The following is a 17,331-nucleotide window of genomic DNA, read 5'->3' on the forward strand; positions in this document are numbered from 1 at the left end:
ATCACCCACCTGGATTAGATGCTGACTCGTGGGACACTTTCGAAAGAAGCAACAATTAGAGACAGGCGGGTTTAAAGGCCACACTTTTGAACAATAGGTATTTCACATCTATTTTTTCCAATTCAATGAAGCTCAGATCTCCCCCGTTGCCTTTGATTCTCCTGGCAATCTTCCAAAACTCCCCGAACCATGTAAGTTGAAGTAAAATCAGGTTTGCCCTTTTGACTAAGAAAGCAACCTTGAGGTTCCCGTTTTGTTCCTGATTCTTCTGCACGTAAAGGAAAAATGTACTTTTTTTTTTTTTTTTAACTTAGGAGCAGATTCAGCATAACTGCCATTCGAACTAACGGGCACGCCAGCCAGTTGTGATCCAATTTGACAAAAGAGCATTCAAGAAACAATAGCAACATAAACACAAGAGGGCTGTATAATCTTTAACGGAGCTGGCTTGGAAGCTCGGATGGGGACACAAGCATCACCCACACAACGCAACACGGATGTCATAATCCTGTTTACTTAACCCTCATTCAAAAGATGGAGGATTTCAGACGCCTATGTAGATTGCCATTCACAGGGATCTCATTGACCTGTTCCGTCAGTGAAAAGTGGAGCTGAAATTTCCTAAGGAAACCAATTCCTCCACAGCAAAGTTGACCGTAGAAGCCTGGCACTCTTGACAAATCAGCCATCAACAGACACATAGACATCAACAACATCTATAGACTATGCAAAAGAGATAATCAAACAGCCCAGAAGAGGAAAAAAAGACTCCAGCAATACTCTACCGGTAATCAGAGCGCTGATCAGCATATATTAACTCCAAGGTTAACTTCAGACCAACAATTAAACAAGCAATACCCCAATCAAGGAACTGCCAAAGAGCCATCACTAAACAGACCAACCAAAGAATCTCAACCTCCCCAGCACACAGACAGACAGGCCATCAGAATATAAACTGAGAACAAACCCCATTCCATACTAGCACTGATGATGTTACCTAGTTGGGTAATGAAACGTCTGCAAGAAAACCACCAAGCTCAGAGAGCACCAAAGACCCCTCAAAGTTGACCATAGTTAGCACAACTCATTTCACTCTAACCAGGCTCGGAAACCATTCCCATGCTGATTGAAGTTAAAATATTTACAAATCAGAAGAAGTTATTTACACCTTGGGCCTTAAGAGGCAGAGCTAACATGCTTGGAAATAGAAAAAAAGAAAACAATTACACAGCCTCGACACCTAATTATATGTGGTGGTGATTATACAAACCGCACCCCAATGCTAGAAATAACCCTGCAGCCTCCGTACCATTGCTCCAAGTCCAAAGTGTAAAAAAGATGTGCCCTCTTGAGAATTCAGGACCAACAAGAGTCCTTCCAAGAACCAACCATACACATTCCAAAGTCCAAAAAGGTTGGGCTTGAATGGGGCTATTTTTCCCCCCTTCTTTATAAACAGCAAAATCATACTCAGATCATATAAATGTAATAAATAAATAAATAAAGATCATTTCTAAAAGCCCTTAGGGTTTCAAAAGCAGAATTCCTTAGGGAAGAAATCCATGTTGTTTGAGGAGGGGGGGCGGGGAAAGAAAGGAAGAAAGAATGACAGGTTTTTCCCCGCTATTGCCCCAAACATAAATGCTTCCAACTAGGTAACCACAAACATCAGATGGAAATTATCCTATTAAAGGCCTGCGTTTTCTCTTCCAGAATACAGAGTCTGTTTCAATGAGGGGGAAAGCAGACTTGGAATCGGAAGCCCTGAATAGCTGCAAATACAGGCCGGCAAATGTATTTATATTTTCAGAAAGGCGCCGGTTCAATTTCCCTCACACCCCCACACAAACCGATCCCCACACTTTGCCTTCCTAGTTGTGGTACAAAAGGTTTACTCTCTGCAAGCGAAGCTGCTATCACCAGAGTTGCCTCATCATCTCTCACACTCCTTCTTTTCATTCATGTGCTCGGAATAACCTAAGCATGGCTGCTAATACGGCAACAATTGAAGGGAAAAGCTGTGAGTCACACAGTGTTTACAGGCCAGGAACGGAGAGACAATTCCACGTACTGGACCATACTATTACTTTCTTCCTTGAGATAACAATGCGTAGCCTTCTCTGTAAGATACAACCGATGGTCCCTTGGGAAAATAATGTCTAAGCACCAGAAAACCACGCAAGGAGTTACGATTTCCTTTGCACTCAAAGCAATCTGGCAAAAGGGACACAGATTGTCAGCGGAGACTAATATCAAACATTAAAGCTGTATCGGACAAAGCAAATCAGACACGAAAATAAAATAAACAGGCCCAAGACTCCCAATTAGATGCCCCCCCCCCCCCGATCACATCCAAGGAACCCCTATCTAAAAAGGGCATGAATCAGAAAAGCCCTGGTACAAAGCAACAACAATAACAACAACCAAAAGCATCTTCTCTTCAGTTTCTAGGCTGGGGAGGAGAAAAAAAAATACAAATAAAGGGAATAAAAAGCCGGATTAAAAAGTGACCATGGGTGAGCCCCGGCTCTCCTGCACAAAATCCAATTTGCCCATTCAACGGATCGATGTCGCCTGATGTAGCAATGCAGTACCATCCTATTCTCCTGGACGCTGGCGGGGGAAAACGTGCCCGGCTCTTTCCCGAGGCGGCTTCGGGAAATATGTCAGAAATCCAAACGGAGGGCGACCCTCCCCTCCCCTCCATAAAGCAGGCCGCGGACGCGGGCAGACGTACCGTCAGGTTTCTTGGGGTACATCTCCTTCATCGGTCCCGACGAGCAGCATCCCTCCGCAGACGCCTCTGTCTGGTCTCTCCCCCTCCCTTCCCCCCCCCTCCCCAAAGCCCGTCACCTGGCGAGAGAGAGGACGTCTTTTCCAGGGCAAATCCTCCCCTGCCTCTTTCTCAGAGCTGCCTCAGCCACATCCCAAGAGCGGCGCCGAGAGAGATCTCTGTGGGTTGCAACCACGGCGATGGGAAAGGTGGACTGGCCCACCCCAACACATGCCCGCTGCTGCTGCTGCTGCTGCTGCTGCTGCTACAATCCCTCGCCCTGCGTGCCCAGACAGACTGCATCGCCCTAACAATTGCAGAAAAAAGACAGGAAATTGAAAGGGGTGGGGGTGCTTTGGAAGCTTTACTCACTGGGTTTTAGTCCTTTCCTTCCTCCGCATGTAATTTGTTATGCTTTATAATGCAGTAAAGGATGATGCCAGGCGCTGCTTGCCGGCTAATTCATTCATCGCTGCTGCTGCTGCTTGGTTGCTGCAAGAAACATTCCCCCCCCCCACTCAAACCAAAAAAAAAAAAAAGGAATAAGGGTGGAGGGGGGGGGGAAAGAAGCCAAAATATTAAGCGCCAATAGTTAATGGAAGGCTGGTTATCCTGGTCTCTCACATCTCTGCCTCATGTATCCAGGCACGGGTTGGACTGGCCCCCTCGGGAGGCTCTTGCTGGCAGACGAGGCGCAGACTAAAACACGGCATGGATGCTGGGGAGGTGAGGAGAGAGAAAAAGCGGCCCTTGCCTCCGTTTCCCCCCAAATGTTACGGAGGGAAGGGTAACGTTGGCAAGGGTCCGGGAAGAGGGGAAGAGAGAGAGAGAGGGAGGGAGGGAGGAGAACTGATTGGGTTCTAAGAAGACCAGGTTATACAGCCAGCTGAGGATTGAATCTGGAAGCAAGACTGTTTAAGGAGCAATTTTTATTCCGTCCCTAATGCACGGAAGGGAAAGCATCACCAGGGGGGTTTGCCGTAAAATAAATTTTTTTTTAAAACCCAGATAAAATAGTGCATGTACTTTAAATGCCGTGGGATGCCAAACGTTCAGCCTAACTCCCGTGGCTCTTAAGGCCCCCAAAAGAGATTTGATGTCGGATTGGATTTTGATTGCAGAAGCCAGCCACGGCCATGAGGCCACCCCCAGGAAGCCCCCCCCCCGCTACTAAAAACCAGGTGGTGTAATTCCTCCCCTGCGCCCTTATCGCCATCCGCTCCGATGAGCCACAAAATTCTGGGGGAGGGAGAAGCATCTTTACCCACTTGTGAAGACCAACAGGAAGTGGAGGGGAGGGAATAGAGGGAGGATTCCCAGGGAGGGGTTTTTGTTGTTGTTGGGGGGGTGCGTGTGTGTGTGTGTGTGTGTGTGAACGAGCAACTGGGAAGTCTGCTTTACTTGAAAATGACACTGCTGCAAATGTCCCCGACTTATGGCAGTTCGTTTAGTGACGGCACTGAAAACGGGCTTGTGACTGTTCTTCACACTTATGACCATGGACTACAATGTATTGCCCAAGGGCACAAAGAAAGCCCCAAAAACAATAATAAAACGCCCTTTTTAAGAGTTTCAGAAGGACAAGACAATTCATAAAGTTTTGAGACACGGCGGCACAGAAAAAAGTGACTTAGGGCTATTTTTCACACACTTACGACCATCGCAGCATGGTCACGTGATCAAAATTCAGGCGCTTGGCAAATGACTTGCATTTATGACGGCTGCAGGGTCACGTGAGTTCTCCTTTTGCGACCTTCTGACAAGCAAAGTCAACGGGGAAGCTTAAGATTCACTTAACAACTGTGGGACGGAGCAGTGATTCGCTGAACAACAGTGGCAAGAAAAATGGGGCACAAGTTCACACAACCTCTGTCTCACTTAACAACAGAAATTTTGGGGTGAATTGTGGTCATACCTATACTTAAAAAAGAGTTGTGTCATTTGCCACGCAGTCCTATCGAAAGAAAATCCCTACTCAGAATTTTAAAAAAATAATCACACTAAGAAATGATGTGAACTCAAATAGTCTGCAATACATTTTGGAGGAAGTGATCCCTTAAAAAAACGGCAACCCCCAAAAGAGTGTTTACTTCACACAGCAGTAAATGTAAGTATTGTGTAACAGCCTAATAGAAACAAAATCTCCTTTCATGATAAAGAGAGGAGGGACAATTAACCACATACTGTCTGTTCGATTCATTCCAGAATGTCCATATTTTCGTGCCATTGTAGAAAATTAGCATGTACTAAGTAACAGATTGCTAATTTAAGTGGCAGCCTATTTTGAGGGAAACGGTAGAATTGAAATTTCTCGCTCCGGTCTCCCAAAATAATTTCCAGGCAGAGAAATTTAAATATGGCTCACACTGTAAACAACCAGACAGGAGGAATGAGTGAGAATTTCAGGATCAATTAAAACAAGCTTTACCCGAGTTATTTTTAGTGGGAATTATAGCAGAATGATGGAGCGCAAACTATTCTATAGACAGATACACAGGGCACACAGAAGGAAATTATTTGGAGGTTTAAAAGCCTCTAATGGTGACATAAATTGAAACAAACTGATTTACACACAACTGCTGCAGATATTAGCTGCTAATAGTCGGAAATTAATGCCATTAATTAATGTTGATTCCTGAGTATAGGCACCTTTTTCGGAATCAGAGGAAGATGAAATACATGGTATTAATTTAGTGCATCTCCAATACATTTATCAACTGTCTTCTCTACAGCAGTCAAGTATTTCATGTGTAATTCAGGCTGACCACTGAAATAGCAGGGGAGCATGCTTCCTACACATATCAGTGAAGAATTAGGTCAAGCGAGTTACACTAATCTATACAAATCCATAATTTATAATGGGACTGTCAAATCAAGCGACTTTGTGAGATAATACCGTGGAGATATCTTTAATAAGTGTAGCTGATCGTTGTTGCCCCAGGTTTAGCTCTAGGACAGGTGGGTCAACTCTTTACAGATCTGATTCTCCCCCCCCCCCCCACCATTGCTACGGAGAAATAGTGCCACAATTCCTCACCATTCTGTGGCAAGACACGCATCCAACTGGTAGCACCACAGCTACAACACGCTTACTGGATGTTTAAAAAACCAGATCTCCTCAAAATCAAGCCACTTCCTTTGGATCACTGCACCTTTTTTTTTTCTAAATTAAAGGGGACCCCCAAAGGTTATTTAGGCCTGCTCCGTAGTGGTGGAGAACCTTGCTCTACCTGGAAATGAATCTTTTAAACCAGCGATACACTGAAATTATGCTAAAAGCTGCGGCTAGTGTGATTACAGTTGTTCAAGTCTCACAAGAGTTGGTTTAGTGACCGTTTACAACGGCACCGAAACAGTGAATTGCAACCGTTTTTCATAGTTACAACTTTGTGTCAGCTTTGGAACCCACGTTCCACGCTGCCACATAGCCTGAGAAAGTGGGAGAGCGGTGATTCCAACTGAGTAGTTCTAAGTAGACAAAACAAAATTCTTTTCTCAGTTCAAGGTTATTAAGTGTGACGCAGCAGAGAAAAAGGATCTTACACCGGGGCGGATCGTGATTAGTCCATGTGATGTGAAAAAAGGGGATGGATTGTAGTTTGGGACATTGTGGTCAAATCTGGGAAACTTTTAGTTTCAAGATTCCACAGAGGTGCCAGGTGCTATTCTAATGAAGGTTACTTTTGAGATTATGCTTGTCTTGGAGTTACTGGTTGGAAGGGAGGTTTGATGGAACTCTTGACACTTTGCAGCATCCCCACAGCCACGTGATCTAAATTCAGACGCTTGGCAACTGACTCGTATTTATGACGGTGGCCGTGTCCCGGAGTCATGCAATCACTTTTTAAGGATGTTCTAGCAAACAAAGTCAATGGGGGAAGCCAGATTTGCTTAACAACCGTGGTGAGAAAGGTCGTGAAATAGGGCAAAACTGGTCTCACTTAGTAACAGGAATGTTCAATGGGGGTCTCTAAGTTGAAGACTATCTGTATTTGTGCGAAGAAGCCGAATTTTGTTGGGCTTTGACCCCCACAGTGGAAACAATGGCTTGTAACAAACCACAAAACCGTAGCTGCCAGTGTTTTAAATCAATGTAGCTCTGGATGTAGAGAAGCATGTTTTACATTTAGCTGCTGGGGGTGTTTCCTTCCATTTATTTCTGAGCTGAGCACAAAAACATTTCTCCAGCTACTATCACCAATACTGTAAAGATTCAAAGTATACAGCATGTTCTGCAAGGACAAAGCCATTTTGTAAAAGCCTGTAAAAGCCATTTATTATTATATAACCCTTTCAATAAAGACCTATTGAGGCAAGGATCTCTCCGCTATGCATCTCTTGCAAAATATGGACCTTAGGGGTTTATCTTACAAACTGTCACAAGACAAGGATCTGTTAAAAGACAAAAATCACACCAAGATGGCCTAAGATAGCTTGGCTCTGTAGGAGTGCACCTCCAGGGGTTTTTTTTTTTTTTTGGGGGGGGGGCAGATGGCACATGCTTATAGAGAAAACCATAATAGTTTTACCATATAAACTTGCAAATTTCTCATTTCAGAGAGCTAAGTCAAGATAATTTGAACGCAGCATCAAAGCAATCAGACGATGGAGGTAGACCTCAACCCAATCAAGGTTCATGCAATGGTGGGCCTCAAGTTTCAACCCAAATTGGACACCTAGTTCAGAGGTCTCCAGACTTAGCAACTGTAAGATTTGTGGACTTCAACTCCCAGAATTCCTCACACAGCCATGCCGGCTGGAGATATCTGGGAGTTGAAGTCCGCAAGTCTTAAAGTTGCCAAGGTTGGAGATCGCTGACCTAGCTCAATGCAATATTAGCAATGGTCCAAGTGAAGAGACCTATCCACCACACGGCAACTGCTATTAGAGCCCTACGCAAGCGATAATGATTTAGGCGTATTTAAGTTTTTAAGTATTTAAAATGGGGCAAAATTCAGTTAACAACTCTCACTTGCAGCAGAGATTTGGGCTTCAATTGTGGTGTCAAGGACTGCCTGTACACAGATCAACATCACATCTGTGTACAGAGGGACATGGCTTACTGATCACGCAGTTGCAACCAACATCTTTATTTTTCTGGCCCTTCCCAGAGATGCCACTGGGTACCCAATTTTCTGCTTCTAATTACATCAGGAGCAAAAGAGTCTGAAATGAGCAGCTGCCTGTTTGCCTGTCCACGTTTGAGGCTGTTTGTATTCTTCGCCACTGAGATAAATCCAGTTGGGAAAATAAGGCCTCCAAACAAAGAGGAAGGCATTCTGTTAATACCGATTTAGAATAAGAATGTGCAGTTCTTTAGAGCAAAAAAAAAAGAAAGAAAGAACTTCGGAGAATGCAGACACAATAATGCACCTCTCTGAAGTTTTTCCTGGAATTTTGCTATCTTGGTATAAAGCAGCCATACATACACTCCAGGGTGAAATAAAAAAAAAAGGCTGCTTGAAAGAAATGCAGACAATTGCTACATGGATGCCTTGGGGTGATTTGATTAAAACAACACGCTATTTAAATAGTATTTACCTGCGAGAAAGTTTCTGCCTAGCAAAGCATCACAACTACATTGGCGTTTTTCCTTTGCAGGCCAGAAAGGTTTTGAAAGAAAATCAAAAGAGGACGGGATGCGCCAAAACTTTTTTAAAAACCCCCGAATTCTGTGCCCAATACTTACGATCTTCTCCAGGACACCGCATGCCGGGTTGTTCTGGAATGCTTGGAAAGACTGCATCAAAACATAAAATACGCACCATAAATATATATTTCCCGCAGAGGCGTCTTTCCTAGCTAACTCAGTCTTTTGAATAAATGGCGAGCGACGGACTACTTCCTTAATCACAAAAGTGGGACTCTAAAAATATGAGAATTCTTTGCAGACACCAATTACTGACAGGAAAGTCAGGCTCAGGGTTCACTAAAGCAACATGCACAAAAGGAGTAATTGGCAGTGAAAATAATCCTTGTAAAAAGGAAAAGATGAGCAAGGAACATTCTCACACAAGAAGCATAAGTTCAAGATAAATTCAAATCAGAACAATACACTTAAGAAGCTGCAGAAGATAAATTCCTATGATTTTGGGTGAGGGTTGTTGTTTTTTTTGGAACAAACAGCTTGTAATTATAACTGCATCTCGTTTATATTATCATTTAAGACATTTATACACCAGTTCTGCTTGATCAAAGTGTTACATGGCTCCTAAGATCAAAACACAAAGTTGTAAGACAAGAAAATTGCAATGAAACACGCCAGTGACAATTAACAAGCATTTAACGGCCGTAAAAGAGTGATTTGGTTAAAATAGGCAAGAGACTCCTAGGGTAAAGGCCCTCCCCCCAAAGTGACCATCTTCACCACGTAAGTCCTGAAAGAGGCATTAATAGCAAGAAAGGTCTTCTTAGGAAAATGTTCCAGAGCTGGAACAGAGAAAAGAAATTTCACCAGTGGCTTGGGTATCAAAGAGACAACAAAGCACATCTTCTGGTTATTTGTTGCGGTAGGTAGACAGGATTGTGTTGTAAGTGTAAAATGGGCAAGTTCAGATCTTGTTGTTCAGCACCAATCCAAAGAAGAGGCCTCAACACTGCATTTTGAGTTTGTTTGAGACAGAAGACAGAAGGAAAGAGCCAAAGCAGGATTTCTGATCTGAGGAGATACAGCTTAAAACGATAGCTAAACTACAAGTCTCGAAACTTGCCATGAATAATAAGCCCTTCGTCTCTGTACCGACAATACAAACGGAAGGCTTCTTCCAGTTCCATCTGAGACGAAATGGTACAGGGATCACCTATTTAAAAAAGAAAAAATGTCATTTATGGAAGCAATCCATGCATGCAACTCTCCGATTTAAAAAAGTTTTTTTTCTCCTTATTTTCAAACAGTGCAATTTGGAGATCGCGGGAATTCACATTTCAGAACAGCGGAGAAGGGACACTTAGTGGTTGAAAAAGAATTGTTCTGGGACCCTGAGACCCTTCCCTTCATGCACGTTGAGTGTAACTCCATCTCATAGCTGTTACACATTGGAAGGACTGTGGGGAAATGATAGCCTGTATTTCATCCTGGCATAAAAATAAAACACTGAAAATCAGGATAGCAGAGTAGAACTGGCTATTCATTCCCTCAGTCACAATTTTTCCCTCTAATTAGCAGAGCAAACATTTAAAAGGATGGCAATCATTCTGCGGGATCGTTTAGTGTGTTATTATATCTTCTTTAGTTGGAAAACACCCTTTTCCTAAAGCAAATTCTCAACAGACGATTGATGGAATTTAATGTCACTTATTCGGAGAGAAGCATGAAGTGAGGTCCCCAAAGAATAGTGTGAAACAACTGAAGATAGAAACCACCAGAATTTGAACATATCAGTCCCTCTATATTATTGTCTTTGCTGACTGAAGAACAAGCTAACCATGCTTTAAGCAAAACAATATAACAATTATGAATTTTACTCAACCCACCATAATGGAGCCTGACTATTATGGTCATATATTATGAAAGTTGTAAATCTGGTCAGTATTGCAGGTGTTTTTTGGTGGCAACAATTAAGCAAATGCTGCAAAGTTTAAGCAAACCCATTGTTTGTTATACCACCGTTTAACTAGAAAACCAAAGCTAACTTTCAATTTTCAGCAAAACCATCGTAAAATTCAGTCAACTCATGAGGCAAAGTTTAAAGGGAAATTATGTCTAGTCTGAACCTCTGAGGCTATTAATTCAAAGTAAAGTGAGATATGGTATGGCCTTAACGTCTTCAGTTTTATTTCTCTAATCTGAAACAGCCTATCAAGTGACAGTTTGAAAGAGCTTTCGAAATAAAAAGTTATCCATTTAATATCTCCTTTTCAGCCCAGATAATTAACTGCGCCATAAAGTGCTTTAGGGAAAAATGTTTTCCAAAACCACAGTTACAAAAAGCCTGAAAATACCTTCATTATCAATCCACTTCAGGGTAATTGGTTGCTCCTGGGATAAATTGCACATTTCTCTCACTTCATCACAAAGTTCATCATAGTTCATTGAGGCACCCAGGTTGGTGATGAGGATGTCCCTGAAAGAGATAAATTCACAAATTAAGTAAATAAATGCTTAAAACGCTTGGTGTTTGTAAAAGGGCAGATATAGCTCAGTCAAGATCCTTGTCAACTTCCTACCTCAAGAAATTGTAAATACGTTTTGAAACTATGCAACATCTGTGCACAGGCAAATAAATATAAGTAAACGAAAATGAGATTTCAAAAAGGAACGATCCCGCAGAATGTAATTGGGTAGCTCTACTGAATGAATGCACTGAATGCAAGGAAAGATGTTAGGGATACATGCATTTTCCTAATGCCATTACAGCTAGTCCTCGACTTACAACAGTTCATTCAAAGTTACAACAGCACTGAAAGAAGGGACTTATGACTGGTTTTCACACTTATAATCCAGCATCCCCAAGGTCACTTGGTTAAAATTTGGATGCTTGGCAACTGATTCATATTTATGTCCTGGGGTCATGTGATCACTCTTTGGGATATTCTGACAAGCAAAATCAATGGGAAAGCCAGATTCGTTTAACAACCGTGTTAGAAATTTAACAACTGTAGTGATTTACTGAACAAATGTGGCAAGAAAGGTTGTAAAATAGGTCCCCAGGCCAAGATCTTTAGGCTCTTGTGAATGAATTATATTTTAGATGGCTATTGGATATCTCAGAAAGTGGTAACATTTATCATTATGTCTCAAAGATAAATTATTAGCCACGTTTGCCCTAATTTCTGCTTTTTACTGGTAAGTAAAAATATCGAATGTTTTACAGTCAGGTAAGTGAATTTCTGGTGGAAAAAAAAGCACCATCCTTATTTTCAGGTGCAAATAATAAAATGGAAAATTCCGTTCCCATTTTGGGTTAAGATAGCATCAACTGGTTATATGGAAACATTCAGTTTGTAAATAGTAAATCAAGAATAACCGAACATAACTAAGCAACTACAATAAAGCAGTTTTTTTAAAAAAAAAACTAGCATTCAATAGCAGCAAGCTAGATCCTGTGAAAAAGAAGAGAGGTGGACAGTTTTCAACGTAGGGGAGTGAAGAACGGTTAAGGAAGATTTGAAATGTTGCAGGAGACTTCATACTCAGGAGAACTGTCCTTTATTCCAAATATCTCGCATGAAGTATAGTCCTGGGAGAATTCAATTAAAATACATTCCTCAACAGACTTCATTCCTGAAGGAAGATTATGTTACTGCAACCTGTATTTTAGCCATTCAGGATGAACACTTGTACAACTTTAAGTCATATATATGTCACACCCAAAATGTATAAAGTATCCACCTTTTAAGCATTCAAGGACGCACATTAGCAAACATGAATAGTACAATTTCCTCATACTTGCAAGACTTCAATTTAGTCACACTATCAAAGGTGTTCTGTACCAGAAATAGACATCGTAAATAATTTAACACCCTTCCCGAATAATTCTTGACACTAATTTTGTTATCCTGATGTTGACACCTCCACAATGTGTGACACGTCAGATCATATGAAAATAGAAATCCTTTGTGTAGTGGCAACCTTAGGTAAAATTATTTATACCACGCTTTACGTGGGATCAATAAACCCAGATGGAGTAATTAAAGAATTCTACACTGCATCAATTTAAAAGCCCTTCCCACTGAAGGTGATGGGAAACAGAGCATGTGGGGCTGGGTCAGGTTTTTCACCAAATCCATGTTACAATATGTGAAAATAAAAGAAAGTCTGACATAAAGCTAAGAGTTTTTGTTTTTTTCAAGCATGCCTTATATAATGTTATACCCAGACATTTGTACAAGAAACTTCATTTAGATTTGCTCACTGGTTGGGTTATGTGAAGATGATATGATTAGCATAAGTGCAAGAACTGGTTGCAAGTCCTTTTTCCCCCCCCAGCACTGTTATAACTCCCAAAAGTCTTTAAATGAATGGTTGCAAGGCGAGAACTACCTGTATGGCTTGAACGAAATGAGTGAAGAAGAATGCAGTGCATGAAACACCTTAATGTAACTTACCCATTGTAATGAGTTTTTACTCTAATGAAGTCTTTCTTTGTGTTCATCTTTGATCCCATCCTGCTAGGCATGACACTATGCAACATTCAAATGGGGAAACAATGTCCTTGTTTTATTGTTGTGTCTTCCAAATCATTCAAAGAATGATGAGGGGTTGCAATAGATGAATAGGCAACATTTTTGTGCTTCTTCCCAGTAAAAATGTCATTAGACTGCATGCACACAAAAGTCTATACACAAAAACAACAACAAAGAAAACAAATGAATGGAAAATATAATACTGAATCAAACCTAAAAAGGCCATGCAAAGTCAAACAAATCAACAATGTAATTTATGTTCTTTTTCTTGCTACAATAAAGTTTTATACTGTTGCTTAAGGCTACCCCTTGGGGGGAAAAACAACTTTGTAACTTTAAGCATAATTGCATTTAAATTGTATACATTCTAGAATAGAAGTTGCATCTGCCAAAGCAAAGCAGGTAACATTTTGGCCACTAATGTTAGTTATCCCTGCTTGAAAAACTGAATCATTTTTAGCAAACAAATTTGCTGGCTTGATTCCAAACTCCTTCCTTTCCAAGCAGTTAAAACTACAAAATGTATGATATAATCTGATCAAAATGAAATTTTCTAATCACCAGTAAGGTTTGACTCAAGGAAGTCTTAAAAATAGGAAAAATTTACATTTTTATCTTAATCACAGCCTTGAAGCATAGAATGAATTGTAGCGTCCTTACATTTAGTTAGAAAAGTTAGAAAGCAAATACCTTTAATAAAAAAATTAGCATTTCCACAGACCCAACTCTCACAACTTTTAAGAAACTTGTCAAATTCACAAATCGTGTCTTAAATTTTTGTGAACATTTAAGTATTGTACATTATATTTTATGGGCAAATGCAACTCTAAAACTTTTGTGTTCTGGAGTGTGGCTACCTGTCACTAAATTATGTGAAACTGTCTTCATTTCACACACAAAGAAAAGAATCAGGTCAGTTTTCCAAGAAATTATCTCTAACCCTCCTCCTTTAAAAGCATACTGTTCTATTTCTGGATCTCCCAAAGTAGCAATGCAATATATATATTTATTTTTAAGTGTGCAAAGGACTACAGCCTTCCCATTTTCTGCAGACAGCCTCTAACTTCAGCTAGCCTGTAACACAGAGGTGGGCAACTATGGCCCCCTTTATGACTTGTCGACTTCAACTCCCAAAATTCCTGAGCTAGCATGGCTTGCTCAGGAATTCTGGGAGTTGAAGTCCATAATTCGTAAAAGGGCCATAGTTCCCCACCCCTGCTGTAACTTCTGAGCTACCAAACAGACATGCATTCCTCACATACCACCAATGCCCTCTTCACATTATAATTTAAGAGAAGGCAAAACACACCCCTTTCACCTTCTACTCACAGGACCTCACCCACTTACCACACATGCTCACCTTCTTAAAAAGACTTCCTGTTCCTTCCATATCAAGTTTACCTCCTGGCTCAATATCCCATTACTATAATTTAGCCCAATTATATTTAATTGAAATTCTTGCATCTTCTTTTTTATTACCCTGGCACCAATTCCTTTGTTTATTTAGTTGTAATGCTCATGGAGGGACAAAAACTTCTCCTCTCTTGCACAAAAGCCCTTTATACTGTATTAAATAATAACAGTATCAGCTCACCCTTTTTTACCCTTTGATCAAACCACCTTTGATTCATGCAATAGGCGTGTTTGTGCCACACACATAACCAGCCACAAAAGCAGAATCTCAGACTGAAGTCCACATTCAGCCAGGGAAGTCAACTGTTATTGTGGGAGAAAATGGCAGGAAGGACCATCATCTAAGCCAAAGACAGGATACAAATCAAATAATATCTCAATTTTTCTTTCCTTCTATGCCTTCCCAGCAAAATAGACTTCATACATCTTTTCCACTGACATTGTCAATCCCTTACATAATAGGGAGGGGTCTATCTTACCTCCACCAGGTAAGAAGCAATGATAACACACTATTTGCAGAACAGTGATGATACAACTCTCCTCTCTCAGGCCTATCCATTGACATTTTACGTATGTGTGTGTGTGTCTACCTGCAGAGACACTGGTGGGTGTTTCTTACAACACAACATTTCCCCCAACCCCATTTGATGCAAAGGTTTGATTTTGCAAGGTGTTCTGACAAAGGAAAGTACTGTAGAAGCTATTAACAAATAACTTTTATGCCTTTCACTGTGGAATAATATTTAACTATATGAATTATTAATCTATCAGTAAACTGATCCAATATACATATAAATGGCTATATAATGTTAATAAAGTTCATACACACAAAGGTAATAGTATATACAATATTAACATTCATAATACACAAACAGCATGTGTGTATATATGTATATATGTATGTATGTATGTATGTATGTATGTATGTATGTATGTATGTAAATATAACACTATTCGTAGTGATAGGCTTTCCATCACCTTAATGCTCCTCTATTTAAATGTGATATCGTATAGTAATATAGTGTTGTAACTTATGATTCTTGATGAATGTATTTTATTTCTTCTTATGTACACTGAGAGCATATGCACCAAAGACAAATCCCTTGTGTGTCCAATCACACTTGGCCAATAAAGAATTCTATTCTATTCTAATTCCCCACAGACACAAGTTGTTTTTTCACACCACAATATGGAAGTAATTTGATGCCCCTTTCTGGAGCATTTTAATTGCCTTCCCAGGTAAGTCTACACAGCACTGGCATTTCCAGGTGGTCTTTCATCCCACTAGTTACTGGCTCCAAATTTAAGCTTTTTGAGATTAGACCAGGTGGGCTAGATTCTAAGATCTGCTACGGAGAATACAGAATGATTCTCTGTTTATGCGAGAGAGGTTTGTGTATATACACTATAACACAATACCACTTTTACTACACATTTACGTACACTTTGTTGCCAATGTTTCCTATTGTTGCTGTTCCTGGGCTCCTTGCAGTCCAGTAAGACTGAAGGAGTTTATATACAATAGAGTGTTTGATGATAATAAAAAAGGAAAAGTAACATCCTCAATGTTTGTATCCTTTTCACCAGTTCTCTGCCACACTAACCTTTCTAGCAACATAATATGAACTAATTATATACAACGCACATATACCCACCATATACACAATGATCACTACAACTTATCTGCCACTACAGAGATGAAATAGAAATAGACTCCAAGCAGCTTATGGAATAACCGAAATAAATTTACAAACCAATACTTATTTTACACGGAAAATTCTAATAGTAATTGAAAGAGAAGCTACGTTCTCTCCTATCCTGTGTTGGCTCTGTCCCATCTGAACTTATCCTAAATATCAAATTAATCTATATTCAGCTAGAGAATATGTTCTAATTAGACATGTGGAGAGAGAGAGAGAATACTATGAATATTAGTAGTAAGGGGAAAGCTTTCTTCCTAACTTCTCTTTTCGGCTCTAACAATACCATGTTGTTGTGACTGCTGGTTGTTATGGGTTTCGAGTCAATCGCAATTCCTGGAGACGACAGGAACAAATAAATGCACGTCGCTCTCTTGCCAACATTTTTCAGAAGCGGCTTGCTAATATTTTCCCCCAGAGGAGTGGTGGTGAAAAAAAGAGCCACTAGCCAAGAAGTTGCCCTTGGTGACTTTCGGTCCTAGGCAGGATTAGAACTCACCTCTTCCAGCTTGGGAACCCAGTTTTTTTTTTTTACTACCAACCAGCTCTGGATGATAAAACAATAGGACCTAATTGGAGAGAAAGATTAATATTAATACATTAATTTAAAAAGCAGTAATATATTGCTTGGCCAGCCTTTCCTCAGGGGGGTCCCCACTAGTTTGGCTTCCTGCCTTGGTTAATGGGGAGGGGGCTGCTTGGGGGCTCTTTTCCTATTACCCCCTTCTCACCCTCCCCCATTATTCCTGGATCTCCTGTTTGCCCCCTTTTCCTCCCTCCCCCCGTCTCCCCCCCTGCAGCCTCTTATTTTCTCCTCCCCCCCCAAAAAAAGCTCACCTACTTCGGGGTCCCCCTTCTACAGGTATCTCCACCCACCCCTCATTGCCAGGATGAGGTGAGGTGAGGGGACGAGGGGGGTCGCCTCTCTGTACTTCCGCTCCCGACTCGCTCGCGCTCCACGGAAGTTTGGCTCCAACTTCCCGGAGGAGGAGACGAGAGGAAGGGCTCGGAGTCGTCCTTCGCGTCCGCCCCTTCCTGACAGGACCTCTTTTTTTTCCCCGCCCCGTTCTGTGTTGTTTTTTTTTTTTCTCTTCCCTTCCTGAGGAGGAGGCGCGCTCCCGTGTGCGCGGGCAGGTTACAGAAGTCGCGCTCACGCCCCCTGGCTCCCCCCCAACATGGCGGCCCCGCCTCACCAAGGGAGGCCTCTCTCTCAGCCCCGAACCTCCCTCCCTCCCTCCCTCCTCTCCCCGCGCGCACCCGCCCGCCGGCGTCCCTGTCAGCCAATGGCGCGCTTCCTAAGCGCCCGCCTCTCTGCACCTG

The 17,331-nt window shown here is 41.4% G+C and overlaps 1 protein-coding gene across 6 annotated transcripts in view; it reads right to left on the bottom strand.

Moving 5' to 3' along the window:
* PRKCZ (protein kinase C zeta) overlaps nucleotides 1-17,208 on the bottom strand; it is a 53,983-nt gene extending 36,775 nt beyond the window's left edge. Inside the window, exons 1-7 of one of the 6 annotated variants that reach the window (XM_087944582.1) lie at nucleotides 16,849-17,205; nucleotides 16,511-16,580; nucleotides 14,493-14,652; nucleotides 12,821-13,050; nucleotides 10,715-10,836; nucleotides 9,484-9,573; nucleotides 8,463-8,513 (exon numbers count right to left, since the gene is read on the bottom strand). In XM_087944582.1, the coding sequence (XP_087800708.1) occupies nucleotides 8,463-8,513; nucleotides 9,484-9,573; nucleotides 10,715-10,836; nucleotides 12,821-12,906 (349 nt within the window). In that variant the 5' untranslated portion in view covers nucleotides 12,907-13,050; nucleotides 14,493-14,652; nucleotides 16,511-16,580; nucleotides 16,849-17,205. Of the gene's footprint in view, nucleotides 1-2,737; nucleotides 2,814-3,145; nucleotides 3,239-8,462; nucleotides 8,514-9,483; nucleotides 9,574-10,714; nucleotides 10,837-12,820; nucleotides 13,051-14,492; nucleotides 14,653-16,510; nucleotides 16,581-16,848 lie in introns of those variants that run through there. The other 5 variants (XM_087944583.1, XM_026681601.2, XM_026681602.2 and 2 more) reach the window with 5 other exon arrangements.
* Between the last annotated feature and the right edge of the window lie 123 nt (nucleotides 17,209-17,331).

Source organism: Notechis scutatus, chromosome 16, assembly GCF_049901735.1.
Source record: "Notechis scutatus isolate UNSWTSFEM ecotype Mainland chromosome 16, rNotScu1.2, whole genome shotgun sequence".
NCBI lineage: Eukaryota > Metazoa > Chordata > Lepidosauria > Squamata > Elapidae > Notechis > Notechis scutatus.